General features: G+C 45.8%; 1 protein-coding gene across 1 annotated transcript in view; it reads left to right on the forward strand.

The window, feature by feature from the left end:
- F13A1 (coagulation factor XIII A chain) overlaps positions 1–27,915 on the forward strand; it is a 140,787-nt gene that overhangs the window by 71,135 nt on the left and 41,737 nt on the right. The window contains exons 7-8 of the mRNA XM_004019144.6: positions 8,185–8,359; positions 11,099–11,237. Of these exons, the coding sequence (XP_004019193.1) occupies positions 8,185–8,359; positions 11,099–11,237 (314 nt within the window). The remainder of the gene's footprint in view (positions 1–8,184; positions 8,360–11,098; positions 11,238–27,915) is intronic.

Below are 27,915 nucleotides of genomic sequence, written 5' to 3' on the forward strand. Positions count from 1 at the left end.
CCTTCCAAGTGTGAAAAAGACAGTCACGACATTACTGCTTCGATATTTCGCTCAGCAGCTCCTCAGAAAGCTACTGCAAAACGCTGCTTAATTCTTCCCCAGTTGTTTGCTCGGCCATCTCATGGAAAGCTTCACATTCAGCAAACCTCTTCGTGCAGCAAACTATTTCAAGTATTCAGACTACATTTACAAATTCACTTGGATTGGGAATTCCATGCACTTACCTCAAATGAACTTTCGAATCACAAGTAAATACATGAAGTCTAGTCCCTGGTCATATATATATAGACCAGCCTCAGCGCAGCTCCCTAAAAGTTTTATTTAAGAAAATTAAAATGTTAAAGCACTATATAACTGCTCCTTTGGTTTATAAGCAGCTAAAATCCTTTTCTTGGGGTGAACTGTCCTGGAGAAATCTGAGGACTTGGGTGCCCCAGGGTCATTATCCCCAGCCATCTCCCCACTGAGGAGCTTCTTCACATTTCCCCATACGAATCTTACATTTGGAAAAATTTCATCTATCAAAAAAAAAAAAAAGGATTATTAAAAACAACTTGTTTCCCCGTTCTTATGTCAGAGATTTATCCAACTGCCAATCAAAACTTCTAATGGGAGTGGTACCACTCCCGTTAGACCCGGTACCACCTTTGTGAAAGTCAGGATACAGCTTCCTTTGGTGCTTAGAAGAATGGCAGTGTCTCACACACCTGCACGGTCCTGCAGATGCCCAAGTTAAAATTCCCAGGCTGGTGACCATTGCCAGATGTAGGATCCTCCATGGATTTCTTCTCCGATCCAGAGTTTCTGGAGCTCTGACCCTATCTGTTTTCTTAAAGTGTTGTTTTCTCTCTCTGCCATTCATGCCCGGGGATGCCAAGAACGGCATTCCTCACTCAGGGAGAGCAGGAAGAGCTAGGGGCTTGAGCTAAAGGTGCACTCAGAGACCTCTCCAATGGTGACACAGCTCAACCGGAAGCTCCCAAGGGTGGCAGCTTTGGAGAATCTACCAGCTAGGATTCATGAAAAACCTGATTGTAGCCCAACAGGGTGAAATACTAACTCTAGTCAGATTTTATTTAACTCTTAAAGTTGGATTCAAGGTACCCAGAAGCGCAGGAGGCCTGCCTGTGGTCTAGGAATAGCCAAGGGCATCCAGTGATGAACAGCGGCGTAGAGAGTCAAGACCATGTCCAGTACATTTCAAACTAAGCATAATGCCACCTTATTCAAGGGTTTCCCGGGTTGCTCAGCGGGTAAAAAATATGTCTGTCATGTAGGAAACAAAGGTTCGGCCCCTGGGTGGGGAAGATCCTCTGGAGGAGGGCATGGCTGCCTACTTCAGTAGTCTTGTCTGGGAAATCCCACGGACAGAGGAGCCTGGAGGGCTACAGTCCATGGAGTCGAAAAGAGTGGGACACAGCTGAGCATGCGTGCATTCACCAGGAATTTACGTTTCTGTTTATTGAAGAACTTGAAACAATTGACAAATATATTGGAAGCCAGTAGAAAATTTGAATTTACCTAACAGAAATTGTTTTCATAGCCAGTTTTGAGAAATTGTATCCATTTCATAAGTAACCGATGTGCAGACGCAGAGCAGGAGTAGCGGAAGTCAGATGACATGTCCAGGGTCAAATGAAAGGATCTCAGGGTGCCGGGCCCCACCCCTCCACAGACGCCGCTGCACGCCCCTGTGTTTGTCCTCTGCCTGCACCACATGAGCTCCTTGGATACAGATGTCATCCTTTCACGAGTCCTGTCTTTTCCAGTCCCTCGCCCTTAGGCTGGGGTGGAGGAGGTGGATGAGACAATGAACTGTTCAGACATCATTTTTTTCCCCTCCTATGAAAAAAGCCAGCAATGTAATGAAGTTTCCATTTGTGGGCAAACAGCTTGGTCTCTCGGTTATTAAGGTTGCATTTCTTATGCCCGGGCTCCCCATATTTGGGGAGGAAAACAGACATTTATTATAAGCCAGCTCTCGAATGTGATGATCACAGTCAATCTAAATGTCTGCTTTCCCTGAATTGCTTCCTGGAATGAGGTCTCAATGCCGCATCTATTTTGTAATCACATCGGCTGTTTCTGAAACATGGGGACGCTTCTCAGCGGCCCTTCCGAGCTCTGCAGCCGGGGCTGCTCTGGTCTCCTGGGACAGACACCCCCAGGAGGGGCGAACAGAAGTGCAGCAAAGCCAGCATCCCGCTTGGGACAGGCCCTCTCAGGGCACGCACTCTGCATCCCCTCCTGCCCTCCCTCCTTCCCCTCTCCTGTCTCTTGACGTCCTTTCCCATCTGCTTCCTGCTCTACTCTTTCCCTTTCCCACCCAGCCATCCATGCACCCATCCATCCATCCAGGCTTTCATTCAGACTCTTTGGGAGGCCTGTTCTACACACCAGCCCTGCACCCCGCAGCAGTGGACTAGCAATGAAAAAGAAGCAGACAGTGCTTGGAAAGCTGAAAATCTCAGTATCTCTGCTTCTCTCTCTCTCTCGGTCCACCTTTTGTTATTTCTTTCATGATTGTCAATTAGTAAAATACGTTTGGACCAAATAGGGATCCTCAGTTACTAAGGAAGACAGATCAATAATCTCTAGTTGTAATGATTTTCATGAAAAATGAGTCTCATTACCCACGTCTGTCAGCGCGTGCGTGCGTGTCCGGTGACTTTAGTCGTGTCTCACTCTTTGTGACCCTGTGGGCTGTAGCCGCCAGGCTCCTCTGTCCATGGGGTTCTCCAGGCAAGCATGTTGGAGTGGGTTGCCATCTCCTCCTCCGGGGGATCTCCCCGACCCAGGGATCAAGCCCACATCTCCCGCACTGGAGGCAGATTCTTTACCCACTGAGCCACCTGGGAAGCCCAGCTCCTGTGAGAGCTTGTGTCAAATATACAAAGCACAGCACATTTGAATCGTGGTTGTGTGCTTCACAGCAGAAGTTAGGGTTAGTTCCTGTGGTTTGTTGATGTCGTTGTTGTTGAACTAAAATTTACATGCAATGAAACATATGGATATTAAATGTAAAATTCAATGAGTTTTGATTCGGATAATCGCCACCCCAACCCAAATTCAGACATTACCACCAGCCCAGAAATTCCCCTTGTGCTCTCTTATAGTCAACCCACACCCCCAGAAACAACTACGATCCTGATTTCTTAGAATAGGTTAGATTTGCCTGTCCTTAAACTGCACATAACGGGTTTATACCCCAGGCACTATTTGGGCTGGCGTCCTTTACTCAGTCTATTCTTACACAGGCTTCAGCTTGCTCCTTGGTATTGCTGAGCAGTGTTTCACCATGCTCTGTACCCCAATCTGTCATCCACTCACCTGAGGATGGACACTTGGGATGCTTCCAATCTGGGACTGTCGTGAATTAAGCTATTAAGAAGACTCTTGTCCAAGTCCCTTTGTGTACATATATTTTTGTATTTCTGAGACAAGCAGTTAAAGCAGGCATGTCTAAATCATAGGGCATGTATATGTTTAGCTTTATAAGCATCTGTCCATTTTTCAAAGCGATTGGAACCCTGGAGTGTCATGGAGGCAATTTGACACCCACTGTGCAACTTCCTCCTACAATTAAGACTGACCTTCACCAGACTGTATGTGGGAGCTTGTTCACAAATGCTGGATGGGTTCTTCTTCAAGGAAGAGCTCTTCTCCCTCCCAAATTTAACCCTCTGCCTTTGAAACTAGCTCAAGTTGTCCAAAATTTATATCCAATGGTCTCTGAAAAACTATTACAGGCAAAATTAGGTATAAAATTACATTCTGCAAGAATTATAGAAATCCTACCCTTTGAGAACATAATATAATTTAACAGAATATAATAGGTTTATAACAGAGAAAAGTCACCTTATCAAAGCCATATAAAATGTGCTCACAGGATAAGAAAAATACCTTTACATATTTAAAAAGAAGCAGAAAAAATAGTAATTATGCAAAATTATGCAATGGACCTAAGCCTGAATTCAGAGAGGCAGCCCACCCTGCTGGGCACAAAAGGAATTTTAACTATTCTTTCCTCTCAGGTAAATATTTGAGAAAATTCTAAACATATTTAAAGAAGAAAATAGCAATTATGTGTATTCTCATTGCAAGAACTGAGCACAGCATATTGGCATATCTGCTTCCAGTTTTTTTTTTTAATGAAAAGTTATTATAATTTTTGCTTAAGAAGATAATAATGCTCTCTAAAAAAGAATTCAGACAATCAAGAAAAATTTAAAGATAAAAGTTCAAAGAAATCATACTTGCAAAACTCTTATCCAAGTGTTCTATTTGCTGTAATTAATAACTGTAGATGAAATCTTGACTCTCCAGTCCAAGACTAGCTTGATTTCTCCTCTGAATGGCTGTTTCAAGCCAGCGTATTTCATTCCACCCTTTTGTACCCTGAGACAGATTGGAGCAGAAAAGGGCATTATTGGTCTCTGCTCTTTCTTTGAGGATCCTGTTAAATGTCTCATTCCAGAATCCACTCCACCCACCTGGAGGCAGATCTCGTTCCCACGAGGGGACGACTCCGGATTTCCGTCATTTCCCCACTATAGTCCTAGACTCCTACCTTTTTAGGGCTGTAGACCCTTTTCCACCCCTTTCTACACCACTGTTATTTCCCATGAATCCCACCAGAACAAGGGAAAAAAAAAAATCTGCATTCTAATTCAGCTTGCTTCTTTCCAGATTTTGAAATGCAAATGTTCAGTCTCAGGATTTTGTTGACTTGACAGTTAGGCTTCTGAAGTCCTGGTGCTGAAGCTGAGCCATGCTGCCCCTCTGTCCACCTCTAAACCTTTGTCTTTTCTTGGACCAGCTTTTGAAATGTCCCTGAATTATGTTCTGCCACTGAGGCCACTGATAGTGACTTTTGAAGGGTCTGGTTTTTAAATTTTTTCTGATATCATAGGTTTTATGAGAGGATAATTTAGTAAACCCTTGCTGAAGCTGAATAATGTCCAAAGTTCTGGGCTCATCTTGTCTCCTTGACCACCAGTGATGCAGGACCAAGACATTTCATGCTGTCATTCATCCGACTCTGAGCTCGTGGTAGGGTGTCAACAGTCAGCTGTGGCAGGAAAAGGGACCAACACGCCCTTGACCTGCCCCCCAAACTGATCTGTTGTCTCAGGAGGAGAACATGACTTTACCCCTTTATATATATCACTTAAGACTTATCTCTTTCAGTATCTAGGCTCCCTAGAAATCAATTTCCTAATTAGAAAACAGTGGCTAATCTGGCCAAATGCTAATAAATGAGAAGTGTGATTTGTCTAGAATGGGGGAACAGCTCAGCATTAACAATTAAAAGGACTACAGAGGAGAGAGCTCCTTTTTTTTTTTTTTTTTTTCTTACTCTTCCCTTTGGCTGATTGGGCTCAGCTGTAGGCTATAAATAATACTTTTAATTAATAGCTTTTTGAAAGTCAGTCATCAGAACCTTAGCTTAGGAACTTTTACCTCTGAGATTCATTGCCCTATTCTATTTCTTAATGATAAGGATAAATAACTGGTAATGTGAGTTAAAGCTGGACCCACTTACAAATCTCAAGCTACATCACAGCACTCTTCAGGCTTCACTATAACAGATGCAGATTTAGATAATCAATTCAACTGCAAGGAGAGTTATCAATCATGAACAGAACCAAAGTTGTCGGCTAAACGCTGCTGCGTGGCAGTCATTTCATGGACTTACAGGGTAAAGTCAAAGTTAATGTCAAAGGCATGAGTTTGCAATTAGTTGGGTCTAAAGACTAAATTTTTCTGTATATTAAACAAATTAACTGGGTATTTGTGGTGGTTTAGTCTCTCAGTCGTGTCTGACTTTTTGTGGCCCCATTGACTGTAGCCCACCAGGCTCCTCTGTCCATGGGATCTCCTAGGCAAGAATAATGCAATGGATTGCTATTTCCTTCTCCAGGGGATCCTTCTGACCCAGGGGTCAAACCCCGGTCTCCTGCACTGAAGGCAGATTCTTTACTGACTGAGCCACCGAGGAGCCGGGTGGCCGGGTATTTACCTTCACTTTAACCCAGCTGTACAGAGTCAAAAGGGAAACCAGTGGAAGCTGCGAGTGCTTGCATTGCTTGAGCATTTTCTTCTAGTGCTTTCTACTTCTCCAATATTGCCTACTTACATAATTCTTCTTGCAGGTCCCTGACCTTGTCATAGTTCTGCATGGTCACCAAGCAATTCTCCAAACTCTTTCTTCCATGTAGATAACCTTTGCTGAACCTCAGCCTCTCGAGACCTGGCTTTCGCGTCATTTTCTCTCCCCGGCTCACCACAGCCACCACCACCCTCCAATCTAAGAAAGCTGATGACTCCCTCTGTTGGGAGTCCACTCTCCCTGGACGTCTTTCTGTGTTAATATTGGAACCTTTCCTTCTGTTTGATGGGTTCCTCTTCCATCTCCTTCCATAGAGAAGGTCTTAGTCTTATTCAGACGCACAATGCCTACATGCTTGTTGGATATACCACGGATTATTCCACAACTATTGAACACCTGCTCTTTGCCAATACTTGTTAGAAGTCAGAAAGGCATAGATTTTTATCTCTGTTCTCAATATGCTCACGACCCACTGGGGAATAGACGCTTATAAATCTAAACTCAGTAAGGCTAAGAGAGGGGTCTGGGGAAGTGCTGAGGCTGAGCTGGTAATTGGCAAAGCCAGGAACACATAAAAACTCTTCATATTTTAGCGTCTCTTCTATGATTTTCATAATCTGAATCCACCTGCTTTAATCATCTGTTCCACTTTGTTTACTAATGCCTCATCAGTGTCATCTGAACCTATGCTTCTCAAACTCATGTGCACACAGATCACCTGGGGATTTTGTTAAACTGCAGTTTCTGATTCAACAGGTCTAGGGAGGGGCCTGAGAGTCTGCATTTCCAATAGACTCCCAGCACACTGTTGCTGCTGGTCCATAGACCACACATTGAGGAGCAAGGCTATAAACCATTGTCATATCGACATACAAGCATTGTTAAAGGGGCATCAGTTTTTAGTGCTCCCCACCTAGACATTCTTCCGACTGTAGTTAAACCTGATGCAAGTTACAGCAAGAGAAGTTAAGATTCAGCGGGGACCCCCAAGAAACTGACAGGAGGCCTTGAAACTGTTCATTCCTGGCCTCAGTTTTATCATCTAAACAAAACAGCTTTTTTCCTGCACTTGCTGTCTGTTGCTACCAAATGACTGTCGTCTGAGAGTGTAGCAAGTTTTTCCCAAATATTCAAGATTGCCATTCTTTGCTTACATCTCCCTTATATGTAAACTATAATACCCCAGGCCCTTAATGTAACTGGAAATATCTGTTAACAAAATTTTATAATCGCCTTAAACAATTATTTCCCTGGTGGCTCAGACGGTAAAGCGTCTGTCTACAATGCGGGAGACCTGGGTTCATTCCCTGGGTTGGGAAGATCCCCTGGAGAAGGAAATGGCAATCCACTCCAGTACTATTGCCTGGAAAATCCCATGGATAGAGGAGCCTGGTAGGCTACAGTCCACAGGGTCGCAAGGAGTCGGACACGACTGAACGACTTCACTTTCACTTTAAACAATTATAAAGAAAATACTTCTGTTCATGCAATTTTTTAAAAAATAAATTCTGCAAGGTACCCATTGGGAATCTAATTTCTTGTTAATTCTTAATGGCTACTATGACAGCATCTACATATTTTTTCAATTTATTAGAGTCAGCTACTCATCATCAAAGTCAAACCTCATTAGACCATCAGACTTTGGGCCCCCATGCTAACATCTAACATCTTTTGTCGATTCTTAGCTTTCCTTCTATCAAGACAAGACCCCTCCTTGACCCATCTTCTCTTGTAAGTCTTCTTCCTCTCTTCCTCACACATTCTCCAGCGCTGTTCCACCCAGACCAAGGGCGCAAGTGCTTGAGGAGCCATGATAACTCTTCCTGCCTGCTACTCAGCACCACCTCACCAGAATCCTACGCTGTTTAAGAAGCAGCCTTGGCCGCCTGGTTCGCCCTCACACACTCAGTCATCACACCGCTTTCCCTGATAAGTAGCAGTGAACGGAAGTAGAACTCTTCATCCTGCAGGAACACGGAAGGCGCTGGGAGCCTTAGCTTGCCCAGAGTCAGAGTCCGGAGAGGGCTCTCCTAAGGGACCTTGGCTCCTTCTCACCTGTCATGGTCTCTTAGATCAATGCCAAGGACGATGAAGGCGTCATCGCTGGCTCCTGGGACAACGTCTACGCTTACGGTATTCCCCCATCAGCCTGGACCGGAAGTGTGGACATCCTGCTGGAATACAAGAGCTCTCAGAAACCAGTCCGCTATGGCCAATGCTGGGTTTTTGCTGGTGTCTTTAATACGTGTAAGTAACCAGTTGAGTAAGTATTGTTTTAATGTAAAGGAAATGTCACCTCAAGACATTTAGTCTCTAACCTGGTGAAGGGACCTAGCAATCTCTGTTGGATCTATAGAATTTGTGGATGGCTACTCTGGGATGTAGTCAATGCCTGGTTAAATCGTGCTGGGCCAGTATGCTCATAATTTCTCTTTGATTGCAGAACCTTTATAGAAAGAATGAGGAACAATTTCCTACATAATCCATCGTTCAACCCTCAGCAAAATGGAGAGTTTTGGGGCCAGGAAAGGGTGGGAGGGAAGGATATACAATTTTTAATTAGTAATCTCCACATTTTAAAAATGGTTAAATCAGCAAAATTTCAAATAATAAATAATAAGATGTAGACTTCTTATTTGTTATTCAGAAGGTTTATAAAAATGCTTATTTACTCACTGTGTATCCGTGAGAATTTTGTGAATATGCCCACTTAGTTTTTACCTTAGCTGCGGAGGGTGGGTGGCAGATGGGCTTATCTCAGTTCTTATATGAGTCTCAATGCCCCTGAGCAATTATACACCAGAAATTAATGAACGATCTTTACTCCCTGGCATCCCCTCTTGCCTTTAATCTACCCAACATCCAAACCATAGAGGAAAACATGCAGGAACAGAACCGTTCTCTTCCACCTCGTGCATTAGTTTCCAATGTGGCATTTGTCTGTCCCGGCCCAGACAATGTTACTGTTAATTCAGTGAATAGTTTTTTAAAAATACATTTGTTTCAGTACGTCGTCTTCATCATTGTTAACGATAATCATTCTCATGCTATTTCTATAGCCCTGTAAGAAAGACGTGAAACTCAAGGCAAAGTGTCCTTTCTGCTTACTCACTAATAAAGACTGTTTTAACCAGTTAGCATGTTTTTTAATCAGAAAAATCAAGGAGGGTCTGAAGGCTGGAAGCCAGGATGAAATAATGTTTTTATAAATGGTCAGGAAGACTGTCCATTTCAGCTCAAAGTTGTGACCATCTGAGAGTCAGTCAGAGGTCCAAGTGGGAGGAAATCACAAGTGTTCTGTTGTGTGTTTCTTTTTTCTCAATGGCATCAAACTGAGTAGGATTATTTTCTTAGCCATTCCCATATACTTAAGAGCTACAGGAACATGTATTTCCTGGGAGCAATGAAGGGCAGTGGAGCCAAGGTATCAGTGTCCTAGGAAGCCTGGTCTGCGGAGTTCCACGTGGAAGCCTGAACTTCAGGAAAGCTAACAGCTGGAGGAAGGCCCCCTCCTCCGTGGCTCCCAAGACAAGATTGTGTGCCAGGCGCTTGGTGGAGACAGCCTCTCTGATGAAATGTTCCCAGGAAAACACACAGCACTCCCCACGTCCCCTTGATGCCTGCAGTTTTGCTATCCCAATGTGATTCTTTAGTTTCAGAAACAGATAAAGTAGTCACAACTCCATCCACGTATTGCTGTTGTTTAGTCGCTAAGTCATGTTCGACTCTTTTGAGACCCCATGGGCTGTAACCTGCTAGGCTCCTCTGTCCATGAGATTCTCCAGGGAAGAATACTGGAGAGGGTAGCCATTCCATGGGAACTTCCTGACTCGGGGATCAAACGTGAGCCTCCTGCATTGCAGGCAGACTCTACCGCTGAGCCACCTGGGAAGCCCTCCCCCCGTGTATGCTTTCTGTATAAAAGGATCATCAGGTCTAGTCCAGAAAACAGACTCTGGTGATAAGGCAGAGGCCCGATGTAGGGGATGCCACCATGAGGATCAACCTGAAAAGGGAATTTGGAGGGGAGGAGGTCCTGGTGCCCTGTGTCAAGCTGCGTCTGGCTTAAAATTATGAGTTCAGCAGACTCTGGGACAAATCTCTCTGCGATCACATGAATTGGTGCTAAGCCAGGAACAGAGCTGGAGTGCCATCATTTTGTTGGTAAAACTGTAGTGTGTGTCAGGGTTGTAAATCAAGAGAGGAAGATGGAAGTGGGAGGCAGGTGGTGGTTGCCATCAGTGTCATTTGGGGTGTGAAGATTAAGTCATTTAATGAGGACCCTTGAGTCTCTACCAGACTTGTGTTTGGATTTCCAAGGTTGTTCTATTGAAGAGGGTGGATAGGCTTTGGTTAAAAATGCTAAACAATTCTGAGGGGGGCGGGGGAAGGCAAGTCATTAATCTTAAAATTGTCAGCTGAATTATTTTCAATGAGCACTGATGTCTGGCGTCCTGGGAGCCAGGAAGGGCATTTGGATTAAGTTTGATCAATAGGTACATATGTCAAGAGGCGCATCCAGGTAATTTATTATCTGACAATTAGAATGGCTGTGGTGCCACCCTCCACCAAGTGCCACAAGAGCAAGTCCCACCCAGGAAATCAAACCACACTGAGGGTCTGCTTGGTAAATTCCTGATTTCCTATTAGCTGGGTTTTTTAAATTTTTATTTTCAGAAACACAGGCCATTAGCTAGATTAAAATAATCCTACTTTGATGATCATGTGATTAGCAGCTAAACAACTGGAACCCTGTTACTGGGATTCCATTCCCACCGGTATCATTTGGCGCCCACCGGTCCAGCAGAAAGGCTTCTGTCTGCTTCCCTGATCCTTGACGACAGGCCCCTTTCTGGCTTTGGACACCTGAGAACAACCTGTCCATGTTGGTCAAGAAGAAAGTCCCTTCTGAGAAGGGATTGCTCACTCTATGTTTATTAGATCTTGGCGATCTGTTTAATTGCGGTCCATCTTTCCTTCCTGCAGTTTTGCGATGCCTGGGGATACCAGCGAGAGTCGTCACCAACTATTTCTCAGCCCATGACAATGATGCCAACTTGCAATTGGACATTTTCTTGGAAGAAGACGGGAACGTGAACTCCAAACTCACCAAGGATTCGGTGTGGTGAGTTTGATTTGCAAGGGCACTGGCTGATATCAAATTGAAGTGCATAACACATTTACCACCAGACAGAGTCAGTCTGATATTTCTTTCTGTTCTATTTTAAGGACTATTCAATACCATAGGCACAAATGTCTGATTGTCAGAGATTGTTTTTAGCTAATGAATGAGAAATGTTACTGAACAGCAGTTTGGCCTTCTAGTAATAAAGATCGATCACCCCATTACAGCAGCAACTCCTGGAAGAGGCCGCAGCTTTAGTGGCCAGAGCCTGTGCCAGTCCCTCTCTAGCTTTTGTTATTGCTGCTGTTCAGCCACCGAGTCGTGTCCAACTCTTTGCAACCCCAGCACATCAGCCTGCCCTGTCCATCACCCCCGGAGTTTGCTCAAACTTGTGTCCATCAAGTCAGTGACGCTACCTAACCCTCTCATCCTCTGTTGTCCCCTTCGCCAGTTGCCTTTGATCTTTCCCAGCATCAGGGTCTTTTCCAATGAGTCAGTTCTTCTTATCAGGTGGCCACAGTATTGGAGCTTCAGCTTCAGCATCAGTCCTTCCAGTGAATATTCAGGGTTGATCTCCTTTAGGATGCACTGGTTGGATCTCTTTGCAGCCCAAGGGGCTCTCAAGAGTCTTCTCCAGCCCCGCAGTTCTAGCTTAGCGCATGACTATTATGGTCAATGGCAGAGATACAGAAGCCGTGTCTTCTCTACAGTAAGAGCAACACAGCCAACTTTTATTACGCACTTACTGTGTACTAGTCTCTGTGTGTACATGAGCTTATCTAATCCTTTTAGGTTTAATCAGATAGGAGTTTATTACCATTCCATTTACAGCTGAGCAAACTGAGGCATAGAGAGCTTAAAATACTTTTCTCAAGGTCACACATCTGGTAAGCTAAGAATAAAACCAAGACCATCTGACCCTTCTGCTGCTAAGTCGCTTCAGTCGTGTCCAACTCTGTGCAACCCCATAGATGGCAGCCCACCAGGCTCTGCTGTCCCTGGGATTCTCCAGGCAAGAACACTGGAGTGGGTTGCCATTTCCTTCTCCAATGCATGAAAGTGAAAAGTGAAAGTGAAGTCGCTCAGTCGCGTCCAACTAGTAGCGACCCCATGGACTGCAGCCTACCAGGCTCCTCCAACCATGGGATTTTCCAGGCAAGAGTACTGGAGTGGGTTGCCATTGTCTTCTCCAATCTGACCCTTAACCACAACCTTTATTGTTTTTGGCCTTTGCAATATAAATAGGATTGCCCTTTGCATATAAAGATGTGGTTCTCCTGATCTGTGACCTCATCTTTTATTCAGAGATAGAAGTGGAAATAAAGTTAGAATTATTACCAAATACCAGCCCTATGGTTTTTTCACTGCCCTGAATCTCTGTATCATAAGCTGGCTGCAAGGAGTTTAGGATTCCAAAGAAATTTCCTTTATTCATGCGGACCCACTCACTCCAAAACAGTATTCTAAAAAGATGTGGGGGGGGGGGGGGGGGATGGAAATCCCAAGAATCCAGACGTAAAGGGTATTCACAAAGGTCTGTATGGAGGGAAACTGCCAGGCATGAACTCAGTGGAATTTCCAAGCCAAAAAGATGTCTCCTAGAGCTGTTCTTTATAAGTAATAAAGCTAAAACACTGTCAGCGGTGAAAACATCCAAGTGGGCATGGGAGGAAGCTGGAAGCTCATTTTAGAAGAAATTAAAAGTTAGAAGTGTCTTAACTCCCCCATGTCACAGGAATGGAGCACAGATGCAGGGGCAGAATTCACTCAGCAGTCCCAGTAGACGTTCATTTGAGAATGAGAAAAGAAGCAAAATTGCTGAACTAGTGGCAAAATGCTCGTATGAATAAAAAAAACAGTGCAGTTCACTTGAAGGGAGCAAGCTGAGCAATGACAAGCTGGAGACTATAGTCAAGACAAAACCTCTCCTCTGTAAACTGAACGGCAATTGAAAGCACCATTTAAGCCCTTGGAGTCCCAGTAGAGCAGCCCTGTGTGTATATGGAATGACAAAAAACAAAAACAAAAAAACAGGCCCAAATAGCCACCCCCGACGCTGCTGTGACATTCGAACATGGCAGATAAGAAAAATGATAGAACCTACTCGCAGAGCAAGCGTAGACAGCGCTGGAGAAAAGACCATGGACACGGGTGAGGGCCGAGCTGGGCGAGTGGCACCGGCGAGTGTACGTGACCACGTGTAGCACAGGCGGCTGGTGGGGAGCTGCTGTCCAGCGCAGGGGCCTCAGCTCGGCGCGCCGTGATGACCTGGGGGTGGGAGGCCCCCGAGGAAGGGGACGTAGGCACACAGAGCGCTGATCCACTTCCCGGAGAGCACAAACTACGCAACCTTGTAAAGCAATTGTACGCCGATTGTTTCAAAGAATTATTTGGCATTCTGCACTGCTCATCTCTTCCTTTCACTCTCTCTCTCCACACACACACACACACACACACACACACACACACACACACACACCACTCGATGCCCTTGTAGCTAACTGCAGCTCAGAATTATTCCTTCCGATTCTTTAACCCAAATGCCTCCCACCATAAATCCCCACAGGCACCCAACAAATAACCTCATGACGCCCCTTGTTCAATTGATACAAAGGCCCGAAGCTGACAGACCTTTCCTTGGTAACCCTTTCCTCTTTCAGCTCTCTGCTCCAAAGTCCTTTCCCAGTCTCTCCCACTCTCGTTCCCTCACTGTGCTCAGCTGTGTCGGACTCTTTGGGACTCTGTGTCCGTGGGATTTCCCAGGCGAGAACACTGGAGTGGGTTACCGTTTCCCACTCCAGGGGATCTTCCTGACTCAGGGGTTGAACCCACACCTCCTGCGTCTTCTGCTCAGGCAGGCGGATTCTTTACCGCTAGCTCCTCCTGGGAAGCCCAGGTGTTCCTGGGCTTTTCGCTCCTTCATTGTCGTCCCTGAAGATCCCACCACCATGGGACCGTGTCCTCTGGTCTGGGGCCCTCCCGCCTCCTCCACAAGCAGACCACCACCCCAGTATCCCCGTCTCCCCTCTGCTTGGCTCACAGTCTGACTAACTGAACAGCTGCTGCTCACCCAGCTCGGGCCATGCTGGACTGTGGAGTGCAGGGAATAAAGGGGTTCAGTCAGCCCTGGGTCAGGCTGTGTGACCTTGGGCACCACACACCCTCTCTGTGTCTCTCTTGCCCCCTAGGGTGGAGCCGGCAACATTTCCAAGCATAACAGGTGCTTAATGAGTGTTAGCTGCTGTTACTGCGTTCATTACTAGTCGCACAGCTGGAATTTCGGGGAGGCAATGTGTTGCCATTGACCTCGGCACTGGAGCCGTCAGGAAGAGAGGGCGCCCAGTGGTCTAGGATGACTTGCTATTTCTGTCACTCTGGTTTGTTTTGTTTTGTTTTGTTTTTTAAATAACGAAAGCCAGAAACTGCCTCCTGAGTACAAACACCAGTGAACCCTAGAAGTGATAAACGTTCTGGAAAGCCAGACGTATTTCTGAGACCCTCCTTGGTCGAGGAGGCTGGTGGAGACTGTCCCTGGACGCGTCCACCAGCACGGGGTCACCACGGCCACCCCTGAGCCAAGCTCTGACTTGGGCAGTCACTGGCCGCGGGACCTTGAGAAGGCAGCTTCACCTCGCTGAGCTTCCTCATCCGTAGACTGAGTCTAACTTCGTAGTCACGGATTAAACGACAATGTAAGGAGGCAGGTAGAGTGCTCCCCACAGTGCCCGGCGGGCGCCTGCAGATGGGACTGGCGATGGCTGCTGGTGAGAAGCAGGGCCCGCCTGCAGGGTCGGCAAGCCGGGCAGGGCTGGGGGCAGGAGGCTGCCAGAGGCCGGGCCGAGGCAGGGAGGCGCCCGCGGGCCCCGCCGACCGTGAGAGGCCAGGGCTGCACGCGGGCCGCACGCGGCCTGACGGGCTTCCGAGTGGGCGTCTCGCAGCTGTCGGCCCCCCTAGCCGCCGGCCTCACTTGCCTCCTCCGGCTCCTCTCAGACAGGCAGCCGGCTTGTCCGTGGCCCTGCGCCCTCTTTCTAACAGCACCCACGAGAATGACTGCCTGCTTTTCTCAGCGCCTCCACCATCTCTCCAACACCGAGGTGCTGATGGTGGCGAATCAGAGTCCAGCTGGTCCAGCTGACTCTTCTCCGTGGCTGTTGAGTCCCACATGCCCGAAGCAGAAATACACCCGGACGGGGGATCAGAGGGAGGGTGGTGTGCGGCTCAGAGCCAAGAGGGCTGAAGTCAGGCTTCCCCCCGGCTCTGACCTCCTTTACCCGCGCAGACCACCCAGTGCTGACCGCTGGCCCGCCAGCTTCCTGCTCTGCCAGCCTAGATCCCTGCGTGTGGATCCCCCTCCCAAAGAGCCTCAGCTCGCTAGGGGCAGCAGTTTGGCACCGAGTGGGCGTCCTCTTGATGCCCGTGGAGGGAAGAGTGGGCTTCTTGCGGATTCAGGAGAGGGAGGGGCCCTTACAAGGGCACAGCTGGGCAGAGTAATTGGACCTCAGGCTCGCAAATGCAATTCCGGGAGGGCCAACGCAAGGTAACATATCCTGGAAGGAGCGGTTTAAGCCGCCTGCCCCCAGTGTGTTGATGGGTCTGGAATTATGTGTAAGCTCTGGGGGAAGGCATCCATGAATCACTGAGGACAGCTTAATGAAGATGCTGGTGCCACGTCCAGCTGCAATCCAGGCAGTGAGCAGGGACGAGGGGCTCACGCTGGGCAGGAGTAAAGTAACCATTTGTCCACATCCTGAACAAGCTCAGCTTGCTCACCTCAATCATACCACAGTCACAATATAAATGGAAACAATTTTTTTATGGGAATTAGGGCTCCAACACAGTAAAAGGTGAATGTGTAATAGTTTGGGTTCCAATTAGTTCTCATGGATTTGGGGTAATTACCTGATGCCACTTTTGTAAAAAACTTTTTATTTTGTTTTGGTGTATAGCTGATTAACAAACAATGTGGCAGTTTCAGGGGAACAGCAAAGGGACTCTGCCATACATATACATGTATCGGAAATGGAAACAATTTTAAAAGAAAGGGATGCTGATGCTGATTAGGGTCATGAAAGGCATTTCAGTACAAGGCTCCTCTCCTAAATGGAAGTGTGATCCAGTGTCCCACTGCTGGAGAGGAAGTGGTCAGACAGGATGATTCTGGGTAAAGGGTCTGTGCCCACCTCTAGACCTGTCGCCCTCTGCAGGGGAGCCATGTCTGGCGTGTTTTACTTTTGCTTTGCCAACACGGTGCAGGGCAGAGAACTGGTTGGAAAACATTTTAAGTACTCATTTAGATGACTGATCTCATTTAATTCATTCAACAAATGCTATTATACACAAATACGTCCAAATGTCAGATGCTAAGGATTCAGGGGGAAATTAATCAGGTCACTGCCCTCAAGGTGCTCCGTCCGATGTTCACCAGCAAGACAACCACACACAGTACACACTATAAAAATGTAAGGTGGGTGGCAGTGTGAGCCAGGAGTCCTGGAGGTGAAGGGAAGGGCCTTCCATCCTAAACCCAGGGGTGGAGGAGAAGATATCCACATGGTCAGTGAACAAAGCCGTTGTCCCCTTGCAGTCTTCCGGTCATGCTCTTCAAAGATGAAATGCCCAGGAAATGACCTTGACCCACATTCGAAACTCAAGGTAAAAGTCTAAGGGGCTGATGTGAGACAACCAGAGATGAATTTGCTTCAAGGTCAAGTGGGAAGGAATGGAAGATGGCTCAGTAGGTAAAGAAATCGCCTGCAATGCAGGGGCCACAAGAGACAGGTTTGATACCTGGGTCAGGAAGATCCCTTGGGGAGGGAAAGGCAACCCACTCCAGTATTCTTGACTGAAGAATCCCACGGACAGAGGAGCCTGGTGGGTTGCTCTCCGTAGGGTTGTAAAAAGTCAGACACGACTGAAGCAACTGAACACACATGCACACACATCTTATATTATTGTGACTGTGGTTGTTGAATACTGAAACTCACTCTCCGTAGGTCCAGCCCCTCACCACTCCTTCATGGACGATCTCAAGAACCTCTGACCCTTTGCCCCCTTCCCGAAGGGGCTAATGCCCCCAAGGCTGCACGTTCACGGGAGGCTGATGGACTGACTACTGTCTGGGGCCGGGGTGGGTTGCTCTTACCATCAGCCCCTCTCCCGCGTCTCCACCTGCCAGGCACTGTCCAAGCCCAGGGGCTCGCTCCTTTAGGACTAACCCACCCCTCACTCGGAGTTGCAAAGATCCCAACAGTCACCAGTGTCCAGAGGCCCTCTTGGAGACAACAGCTTTCTAGACCCTGGGACTCCTTCCAGCCCATCCAAGCCTCATGCTACAAGTGTCCCCTTCCATTCTACTCACATTCCTGGGGAAAGTCTTCATCTCTAAACAGTGAGTTCCAGGTGGGGTTGGTGACAGCATGTGCTACTCATGCCATCGGGGTGTGAAGAGAAGGGTCTGTGTACCTGTGTGCTCACCTAGGCCCTTGAGCCACCCATCTGCTTCCCAGAGGCCAGCTGATAGACCAGCTGTCAGATGTAGAAAATGGCATAGCTCAGAGGTTAAAGCATCTCATGATATTAAAGATAATTGGAAAAATGATGAATGCTAAAACATTAGCAAGAGTCTTTCCTTTTTTACCTTTTCATTTGAAATTAAGTAGGTTTGATGAAACTGGCTTTCTCAATTTAATTTTTTAAAAGAATTGTGAGTTAGCAAATTTGTATTTATCAATTTCAGCTCAAAGTTGGGACAATCTAAGAACTAGTCAGTGACTCACATGGAAAGAAAGTATAGTTTTATTTTGCTTTTCCTTGGGATCTCATGGAAAAACACCAACCAGATCAAGTCAACCTGCTCTTATAATTTTCTTTCCTCTCTTTCTCTCCATGGCTCAAGGCAATATGATTAGCTCTGCCACCAATTAGCTGAGTGACTTTGGGCAAGTTGCTTGAATTCTCTGGGCCTTAATTTTCTCATGTGACTTTGAATTTAACGAGGTATAGGGTCACCTCCAGTATTCTTGCCTGGAAAATTCCATGAACAGAAGAGCCTGGTGGGTTACCATCCATGGGGGTCACAAGATTCAGACGGGACTTAGCAATTAAACCTCCACCGCCACCAGCTCCAAAATGAATACTTTTTGAATGAACGTCACTGTTCTCCCAGCCAGGCCTTTCTTCCCACGGTCGGTAGTCTCTGCCACAGGAGCCCTACTCATCTGCACAGGCCAGGCTGGGATCCACTCACACACATGTAGGTGCTGCTTTGCAAACTGGCTCCCCAGGAAAAAAGACACAGAAGTCAAGCACGCCACAGAAAATTTCTGTAATTCTTTGGCTGGCCTCAGAGCATCTGCTTCTTACAAAATTAAAAAAAAAAATCCTAACTTCCCTCAATACGTTTTGGAAAGAGTACAGTTGTTATTGTTTGTTTTTCACTCCAAATGCAAAAAAGAAAAAAAAAAAAAACACCTCTGCTGCAACGGATAGTGTCAAATCTATAAACAAAGCTCTTTCTAAGCAAGTTTTAGAGCAGAAATTCAGCAGCTTTCCTGCTGGGGAGCCAGCCCTGGATGGAACACAACCCCACAGAGCCTAATCTCGTTGGTCTTGTACTTGCCTGCTGGTTTGCCCAGCATAGGTGTATTTTTGATGTTCAGACTGATACACTTTTTTTTTTTTGAAAAAAATACTTTTACTTTGTATTGAGGTATAGCTGATTTACAAGGCTGAGATGGTTTCAGGTGAGCAATGAAGGAATTCAGCCGTGTATATGAATGTATCCGTTCTTCCCCTAGCCCCCCTCCCATTTAGGCGGCCACGTAACACTGAGCAGAGTGTCTTGTGCTGTCCAGGTCTAGCCCGTTATCGAGTCTAAATGCCCCATGTACCTGTCCATCCCAAACTCCCTAACTCCTTCCCCCATCCTTCCCTCTGACAACCATAAATTTGCTCTCTAAGTCTGTGAGTCTCTTTCTGTAAGTCAGTCTGGTTTTGACCCCTGTTTGGGGAACTAAATCCCACATGCTGCATGGCCAAAAAATATAAACAAATTTTTTAAAAAGAAAATCTTTGCAGACTGATCCACTTTGTATGTTGTTTTTAGAAGCTCAGTGTGTTCTAACTAGTTGGACTTTCCATTGTTATATTGTAGTTGAGTTTTAATCGTGATATGCAAAAAGAATTATCCAAAAATGAATTCCAAGAAAAACAGAAGAAAAATTCTGAATGTAAGCCAAACTGCTTATGATGCTTAGAGTTCATAAAATTATCTTGTGATGTATCCAAGTTACCAGTCTTGAACTGCTACCAAAGTATTTATTTTCAAATAACTTATCGAGTTAACCACACTCTTGTCAGCCAAATTATTTTTGGGAAAATTACCTGGAGCTAGATCGTGAGAGCTGTCATTTGAGACTAAGAATATATGCTGTGAATCCACTCCAGAGTCTCAAAGGGAGGACTGAGAAACTTATCTGCCACCTCTAAGAATCAAAATAGCTCCCACTTATGGAATGCTTTCTTTGTGCCAGGACCTAAGCTAAGTGGGTGACATGTATTGCTATTAAGTCATTTAATCCTTTTGACAACCCAACAAGAGAATGGCTATTATTGTCCTCACTTCTAGAGGAATAAATCGAGGCACAGTAACTTAACCATGGTCATCAGCCTTTAGCCTCCATGATTTCTGGTTGGAAATCCTGTTTAATTCTATTGATAATCCACCGTACATAATAAATCAGTCTTTTGCGTGCTGTATTCCAAACCGTCTCTGGCTTCAGCTTTTGACAGTTTGATTCTGAGGCATTTAGGTACAGATCCCTTTGAATTCATTCTCTTTGGGTCTTTTAACTTCTACAGTGTGTATATTACTATCTATCATCAAATCTGGAAAAGTTATCAGCTATTACTTCTTCAAATATTCTTTCTGCTTCTTTCCCCTCTTTCATTTCCTTCCGAGAGGCCCATTATGTGTGTGTCCCACGTGCCTCGGGGCTCTGTTCATTTTTCTTCATTTATTTCTTCTGTTATTCAGACTGGACCATTTCAGTTAACTTCTCTTCAAGGTCACTGGGTCTTTACTCTTTCTACCTGCTCAAATCTGCTTTTGAGACCCTCTAGTGAATTTTTGAAATTTTTATTCGAGCCGTTATACTTTTCAGCTCCAGAAATTCTATTTGATTCCTATCCACAATTTTTGTCTCCTCATTGATATTGTCTGTTTGGTTAGACATTGCTTTCAAAGGGCTGCCAAACAGGTTAATAGTGATAATTCATTTGCTGAAGTTTAGGGAGTGCCAAGCCCATTTTCTCTTCTTTGTTCTTTGATAAACTGCACGTTTTTGTAGCCACCGTGGCTGTGAGGGTGTTCATTTTCAAGACTACCGTGGAGCTACAGAGAGAGGAGTAGAAATAAGGGAAATTAAAATGCCCCACAACTCGCAGTTCTTACTGAGATTCTTTTGTTTTTGTTGAGTAAATCCTCCCTATATTGTTGCAAATCTTTGGTTCATTTCCAGAGTTCTGGAGAAATTGGTTTTGATCATGTTTGTTACGATTTTCCTTATTTTCATGAAGGAGTAGATTTTTGGAAGCCCTTCCTTTGCCATTCTGGGAGTTTTTCTCCAGAGCACACTTTTAACCACTGTACAAGTGGTTAGAAATTTGGGGCATACCAGACCCCTGGAGGGTTTTACATTCTGTAGGAATAGTTTGGAGGCGGGCATGGCAACTCCTACGGTATTTTTGCCTGGAGAATCCCCTGAACAGAGGAGCCTGCGGGTTGCATGTAGTCCACGTAGTCACGAAGAATCGGACATGACTGAGCAACTAAGAACAGCACAGGAATAGTCTGGGATCTAAAACCATCTTCCTGACATGCATCTGCTGAACTACAAATTATTTTATGTATTTTTTATTTCATCAAGTCTTCTGTACATTATAAGGCATTATATTATCTTTTAGGACTTGTGTATATAAATCTGTGGACTTTGTTTCAGTATAATAAGTGGGGTGTTACGAAACATTTGTTTTAAAACTAGGAAGGTACACTAATTTTTGAAGGTTGAAAACCGCTGCACAGGACTCTCCCCGCCCCTTCCTTTCATATTTCTGTCCTAGTCCTGCAGCAATAATGTCTCCAACGTTATCTCCTAAATACTTGTTCTACTCAGATCCCACGTGAGAGTGACAAAGAGGGGGTTTGGGAGGCAAAAAATGAGAGAGCATCACAAATGCTTCTCATGAGATTAGAATGAAAGAAGGAAATGGAAGCCATCTGATAAACCACGTAGAAAGCACTAAGGTATCTTTCACAACAAAAAAATGTTATGTTTGGTTAGTCATAAATTCTGCTTAAGAGAGTCATCTTATACACAGACCAAAGGTTACCAGTTTTCAAATAATTAAAAGCTAATAAAATATGTACCACCTAAGCTATACTGAATGGAATTTAATTTCTTTTGATGATTAATAAGGCCTCTTATTAAAAACTTCATATAAATATGAGTTTTCAGTATAGCATACGCATAAACAGCTGTATAATGGGAAAAAAGTAATTTTGGTAACAACTAAGACTGTTGGCTGTATTTTTTAAAACTCCTCTCAATAATTATGGATAAGCTTGCTCAGAATTTATTATAAAAAGCTTTTTAGATGTTATTCTCTTCTAAAATCCAGTCTCTTCTCCATTTTCGGCAGGAATATTAATTGATAATTTGCAATGCAAGAGAGCAGTAAAGGTGTCCAGGGTCGTAGTAAACCCACCAGAGGGAATTCAGCAGAATGACAGAGGCCCTCCTGCTAAGTAGTGACGTCAGATGTGGCTCCTGAGTGGGTGGTGTCTACCTCCTGAACATTTGGGAGGTTCCATTTGGTCTCTTCCATTTCTGGGGCCACAATTAAAAAATAAAACAGATAATCAAGAGGGAAAACTATCAAAAGAGGAGAAAAAATAAAATTTACATGATTATCTCCTAATGTCCTAAAAATCATTGCTAATAAAGCTGCTGTAAAATTCTCTCCATAAATATTCAAGATCTCAGTACCTGGGATTGAGAAGAGAGGGGAAAGGCTATATACTTTCAAGACTTAGGCAAAACACATTTCCAGGAGAAGTTGTAAGCAGAAGCAAACTTTCTGAGTATTAGCGCACTGTATGTGTAACTGAATACATCTGGGCTGGCATTTATCCAGTAGAGCCTGGGAGGACCGAACCAGCATTTAGACCATACCAACTTTCTGACTGGTTCAAGTTCACTTCCATTGAGGTGGTGATGCTATCTAACCATCTTATCTTCTGCTGCCCTCTTCTCCTTTTGCCTTCAATCTTTCCCCAGCATCAGGGGCTTTTCCAGTGGTCAGATTCTCAGGAGATAGTGGAGGACAGGGAAACCTAGCATCCTGCAGTCCATGGGGCACAGAGAGTTGGACATAACTTAGTGACTGAACAATAACATTCTGATCCGTTGCAGCTTCCAACTGGCTTACATCTGTGTCTGAGCAATAATTACCTGTTTTAATTATCACCCCTACTATAACTGCACCTCATAATTTCGTTTTGGTAGTTACAGCGCATCCCCGAGGCCATGCCATCTTCAGCCCCCTTGACTGGGGCCTCATGCTGCATCAGGGGCCTCCCTGGTGGCTCAGCTGGTAAAGAATCTGCCTGCGATGCGGGAGACCTGGGTTCCATCTCTGGATTGGGAAGGTCCCCTGGAGAAGGGAAAGGCTACACACTCCAGTATTCTGGCCTGGAGAATTCCATGGCCTGCACAGTCCATGGGGTCGCAAAGAGTCGGACACGACTGAGCGGCTTTCACTTGACTTCATACTACTTCAGATGGTGCTTAAACTGCAGCTTCTTAATGAACATCGTAGGATTCCTTCCCTGTGTATAACAAGCAAAAACAAACACCTTCATTGCTTCTCTCTTTTCTTGATGGGCGATTTGTTCCTCCTGGGCATATTGGCTTGACCTCCACCCAGTTGGACTTTTGGGAGCCTTTGGTGGACAAGACCCCAGAGAAACTCAAAATGCCCCTCTTGGTTTCAGCACTCCAGCATCCCCTAACCGTGAATAGCTGCATTGGAAGAAGCGCGGTTCCCCCAGCTCCACAGAAGATCCCTGAAGCATGCTGCTTCCTCTGAATAACTCCCCTCTGTTGCTGGCTTCATTACCTTTCCCAACTGACAAGGACTTTCTTGATCCAGACTCTTATCTCCACTTTGGAATGTCTTGTAGACAAGCCTCAGGGTCAATCAACTTGTCTCTGCTTCTCTCCCACAACCCCCAGCCCACCCCACGCCTTCATTATTGGAATGACCAGACGTCAGCAAGTTCAAGATGCATGGCCATTATTGTGATCAGTATCACTGCCTGTGTTAGGAGTGTATCAGCAAGGCTGGAGAGGGGGTGTGTGTATTATTCGCTCAGGCGTGTCCGACTCTTTGCAACCCCATGGACTGTAGCCTACTAGACTCCTCTGTCCACGGAATTCTCCAGGCAAGAATACTGGAGTGGGCTGCAATGCCCCTCCTCCAGGGGATCTTCCCGACCCAGGGACTGAACCTGGGTCTCCCACATTGCAGGCAGATTCTTCACAGTTTGAGCCACCAGGGAAGAGATGAGGGTATGCCCTCATCTCCTACAAACACAAATAGTTTGCAAGACAGACCAGTAGCTTTTTTTCCACCCCCCTGCCATTTTTCAAATGAATTCAAATACTTGGTTTACATTTGAAGTTGGTCCAAGACGTCTCTTCCAGGGCTTTCTCTCGATCTTATTTGTGCTCTCCCTTGAGCCCTAATGAAGCTGCAGAAACAGAATTGCAATCCCACGGCTCTTTCTTTTTAGGGAAGAAAACCTTTTTGCACAGATTGCAGAAAAGATGACCCTGTGGAATGTTTAAGCAGTTAGCCAAGTTAAAGGCAGTAAAGGACACCTTGCTTAAACTATTCACTCCATTTGAACAAACAGCACGCAGAGCTCAGAAGCCCATCTTGGTCTCAGCTGTCTTTTTGGTCCACTTCTGCACCCTCCCACGAGCTCTCGTCACTCTAGATGTGACCTTAGCCAGTTGGAACCAGGACAGATTCTGAACTGTGTTCTTTCTTCTTTAATAAAATGTTTTTTTTTTTTTCTGTATATATTTATTACAAAAATTTCAAATGTTGCAGAAAAAAGTATAAAAATAAGAGTCATCCCCTTTCTAGCTACTCAGAATATTTGCAACACTTTGTTAAGCATTCTTTAACAGGTCCCTTTGCGCACTGTATTCATTTTTTATTGTTGCATAACAAATTACCAGAACCTTGGCAGCTAGAACGGCACACATGTATTATCCAGCAGTCTCTGTAGGTGAGGAGTTTGGGCACAGTGTAGCTGGTCCTCTGCTTAGGGTTTCAAATGATGGCGATCAAGGTAGTGACTGTGGGCCCCTCTGATGCCTGGTGCTCTCTTCCAAGTTCACACTGACTTCTGGAAGAATCCAGCTCCTTCCCACTGCAGAACTCGGGGAAGCTGCCATTTTCTTCCAGGCCAGCAGGGGAACGTATTTGCTGCTTCAGATCTCTGGTTTGCTCTGTCTCAGACCTCTAGACCCAGATTTAAAGGCTCACGTGATTAGGTCAGGTCCACATGATAATCTCCTTTTTAATTAACTCAAAATCAGCAGATTAATTAACTTAATTACATCTGCAAAATCCTCTTTGCCAGGTAAAGTAACATAACCCCAGGAGTGACAACCCATCCGATTCATAGACATCACCCATATTCAAGGGGGAGGGATTCATACAAGAGTGGGGCTCACTGAAAACTCTGCCTTCCACACAAACGGACATCCCCAGTGAACACTATACTTTGTGTTCTGTAGCGTGATTTTTAAAGTGGATATGCCCTGGTTCTTTTTTTTCCTACCGAATAAATACAGATCAGATTTTTATGGCTGAAGAGTGTTCTACTTTGTGATTTAAAATAGTTAATTGCATATTGGATGGTTTCTGATTTTCCTTCTTAAAAATTATGGATGGATAAACATCCTCATATACATGTCTTTGCATCTGCTTGATTATTTCCTATGCACAGTTCTAAGGAAAGGGCTTAACCAAATCAGAGAATAAACTAAGCCAAGGGTCCTCCAGCAGGGCACGGTGCTGCTTTGCGAGTGAGGTTTGCTTCAGGAGAAGACCTCTGTGTCCTTTGCACCTATACCACTGAATCATTATTGATAGCATCCTTGAAAGGAGTTCTAGAAATTACTAGCTGCCACTGCAGGAAACATACAGGAAGTGACATAAAGAAACAACGTGCTTTTCGCTTCTCGCCTCCATCGTTATCTGCCCAAAGAAGTCCTTTTCAATTAGATTAAATAATTCTCAACAAAACAGGGGCTTTATGTTAATGTCTACCTGCTTCTTTAGAAAGATGCAACACGGATATTAGATCACAGAGAAGGTTTATAATCTTTTTAACTTTAAAAGGACACTGCATATTTCGACAGTATAGTGGAAAGTCGGGTTCCAAGTGAAGGCTATGAGAAAATACAAAACCGTGAATCTTAAAAACAAACAAAGATTTAATGATGCCTGCCTTGCTGAAAGATCCTCTTGCCTTTCAAGAAAACAGTACCTGGTGAGCAGCTGCCAAGGGCCAGATCTGGTGCTGGGAATGTGATGGTGAACAGGCAGGCCACACCCCTAGAATGAACCCAGCACTCTGACAGTGCATGATGAAACTGAAAGGTGTATTTATCTAGATAGAGATCTAGGTTAAAAAGCTCTAAAATTTAAAAAAAAGACTTTCCAGGAAGCATATCTATTTCTAACCTGGATAGAGGTAGATGGAATTCAGCCATGTCCGTAAATATTAGTTCCTTTCGCAGAGGAACGTGAGATGTGAAAGGCAGGCATGTGTACCCAGAAGTGCTGACGGCCCAGACAAAAAGGGGCCCACCGTGGCGTGGTGGGCCATTCCTGAGCGGAGAAAGAGGTGTGACGGGACAAGGCCTGCGGCCACAGAGGGTGCAGCCCTGCGGCTGCCCGTGTCCACTCTGGGAGCCCAGCTACTGGCGTTTCCGCCTGCTGACCAAGGCCCAGCACCTCCGGAACACAGCGAGTCACCTTCACCTCGGCCACTGCTACAAGTTCCTGGCCCTCTTATTAAACTCTTCCACCTTAAACACACCTTAACCTTCCGCCTTCCGTCCTGAAACTGGAAGAGATGTGAGTAGCTAATGAGATATTTTACTCAGGGAAAAGAAACTCTACCCCCGTTTCCTGGTCGTTTGAAAAGAAAGAAAATCCTCACGGCAAAGTCCTTACCTGAGGTTTGAGAACAACACTTACATCTTGTTCAAGGCTAACCTGGCCCCGGTATTTGAATTTAAAATAGGAGGTCTGGGGCCTATTAATCTGGGGCGGAGCTGGGGAAAGCCGGGCTGCGAATCGCTGCAGGCTGTGCAGGACGCAGGCCTCTCTGCCTGCTGGTGTTTAACCTTCACCATCTGGAGGGAGGCTCGCGTTGTTTAATACGTGCTCACGGTGACCTTCCTTCCAGCTTCGGAGCAAAGACAGGGGCTCTCAGGTGAGAGCTGACCCCAGGCCCCCGCCCCAAAGCCCCACACCCCGCACCGTGACTGTGACCTCCATCTGTGCGTCCCTCCCCGGCAGGCAGTGACGCGCTCCCTGTATTTGTCCATGGCGCCGCTCTTGACCTACGCCCCCTGCACCTTTGGTATCTGAGCCTCTTTTGATTCCATCTCTCCCTTTATTCTGCCTTACTCTCGCTCCCTCTCTGCCCACTGGCTCCTCCTCCGTAGACACAACACTCTCTCCTAATGGAAGAATAATCAGAACAATCTTCCCGTGTTGCGCTGTTTTCCAGGCACTGGCCTGTCTTCTCGTCTTCCACTTACAACCCGAGTCACTCTTGGGGTAGAACTCGACTCAGCGCGTCTCCGCCCACACCCTCCCCACCTGGCCTTTTCCTGGTCACTCCCCTCCGTCCACAGTAAAGACGCCCCCTTTAAAGTAAGTAAAGGCTCCCTCCTTGTCAAATCCTGAGTGTCATCTGTGTGTATAAAGATGCCTCTTGGGTTTCATCCTTAGGGTTTCTCACAGGCCCTGAGTCCATCATCTCCCAAATGAACCTGTCACCCACCCAGCACCCGGCCCCTGCCCCCGACACAAACCTTCTCTTCCTCCTCCAGAGGTCTCGGTAAACAGAACCATCACACTCCCTGGAAATCGGGAAGCTTCCTCACATGCACAGTCCCCTCCTGACGGGTCCTTTTCTTCTCTACAGTAATAGGGAGCTCAGTCCCTAGTCCTCACCCAGCTCTCTCAAGTACAGATTTGCAGATTTAACTGACCCAAGGAGAAAGCCCACATATTCAACTTGAGATAAAAGAGTCTCGCAATCTCATTCTCATCAAACCACAGCTCGGTGCTTCAAAGCGTGGATCCTGTAGCTCTAACTTGCTGTGTGACCTCAGGCAAGATTCTTAACCTCTCTGTGCTTCCGTTTCCTCCCTTGTAAACAGGGGTCAATAATGCCAGCAGCTTTCTCCTGGCATGCTGGGTACATCAGGTGTGCTCATGGACAGTGCCGGCCGCACAGGAGGTGCCGTGTGTACCTGCCAGTCTTGTCATGCACTGCCCACCGCTACCTGCCAACCCCTCT

Source organism: Ovis aries, chromosome 20 (assembly GCF_016772045.2).
Source record: "Ovis aries strain OAR_USU_Benz2616 breed Rambouillet chromosome 20, ARS-UI_Ramb_v3.0, whole genome shotgun sequence".
NCBI classification, from domain to species: Eukaryota; Metazoa; Chordata; class Mammalia; order Artiodactyla; family Bovidae; genus Ovis; species Ovis aries.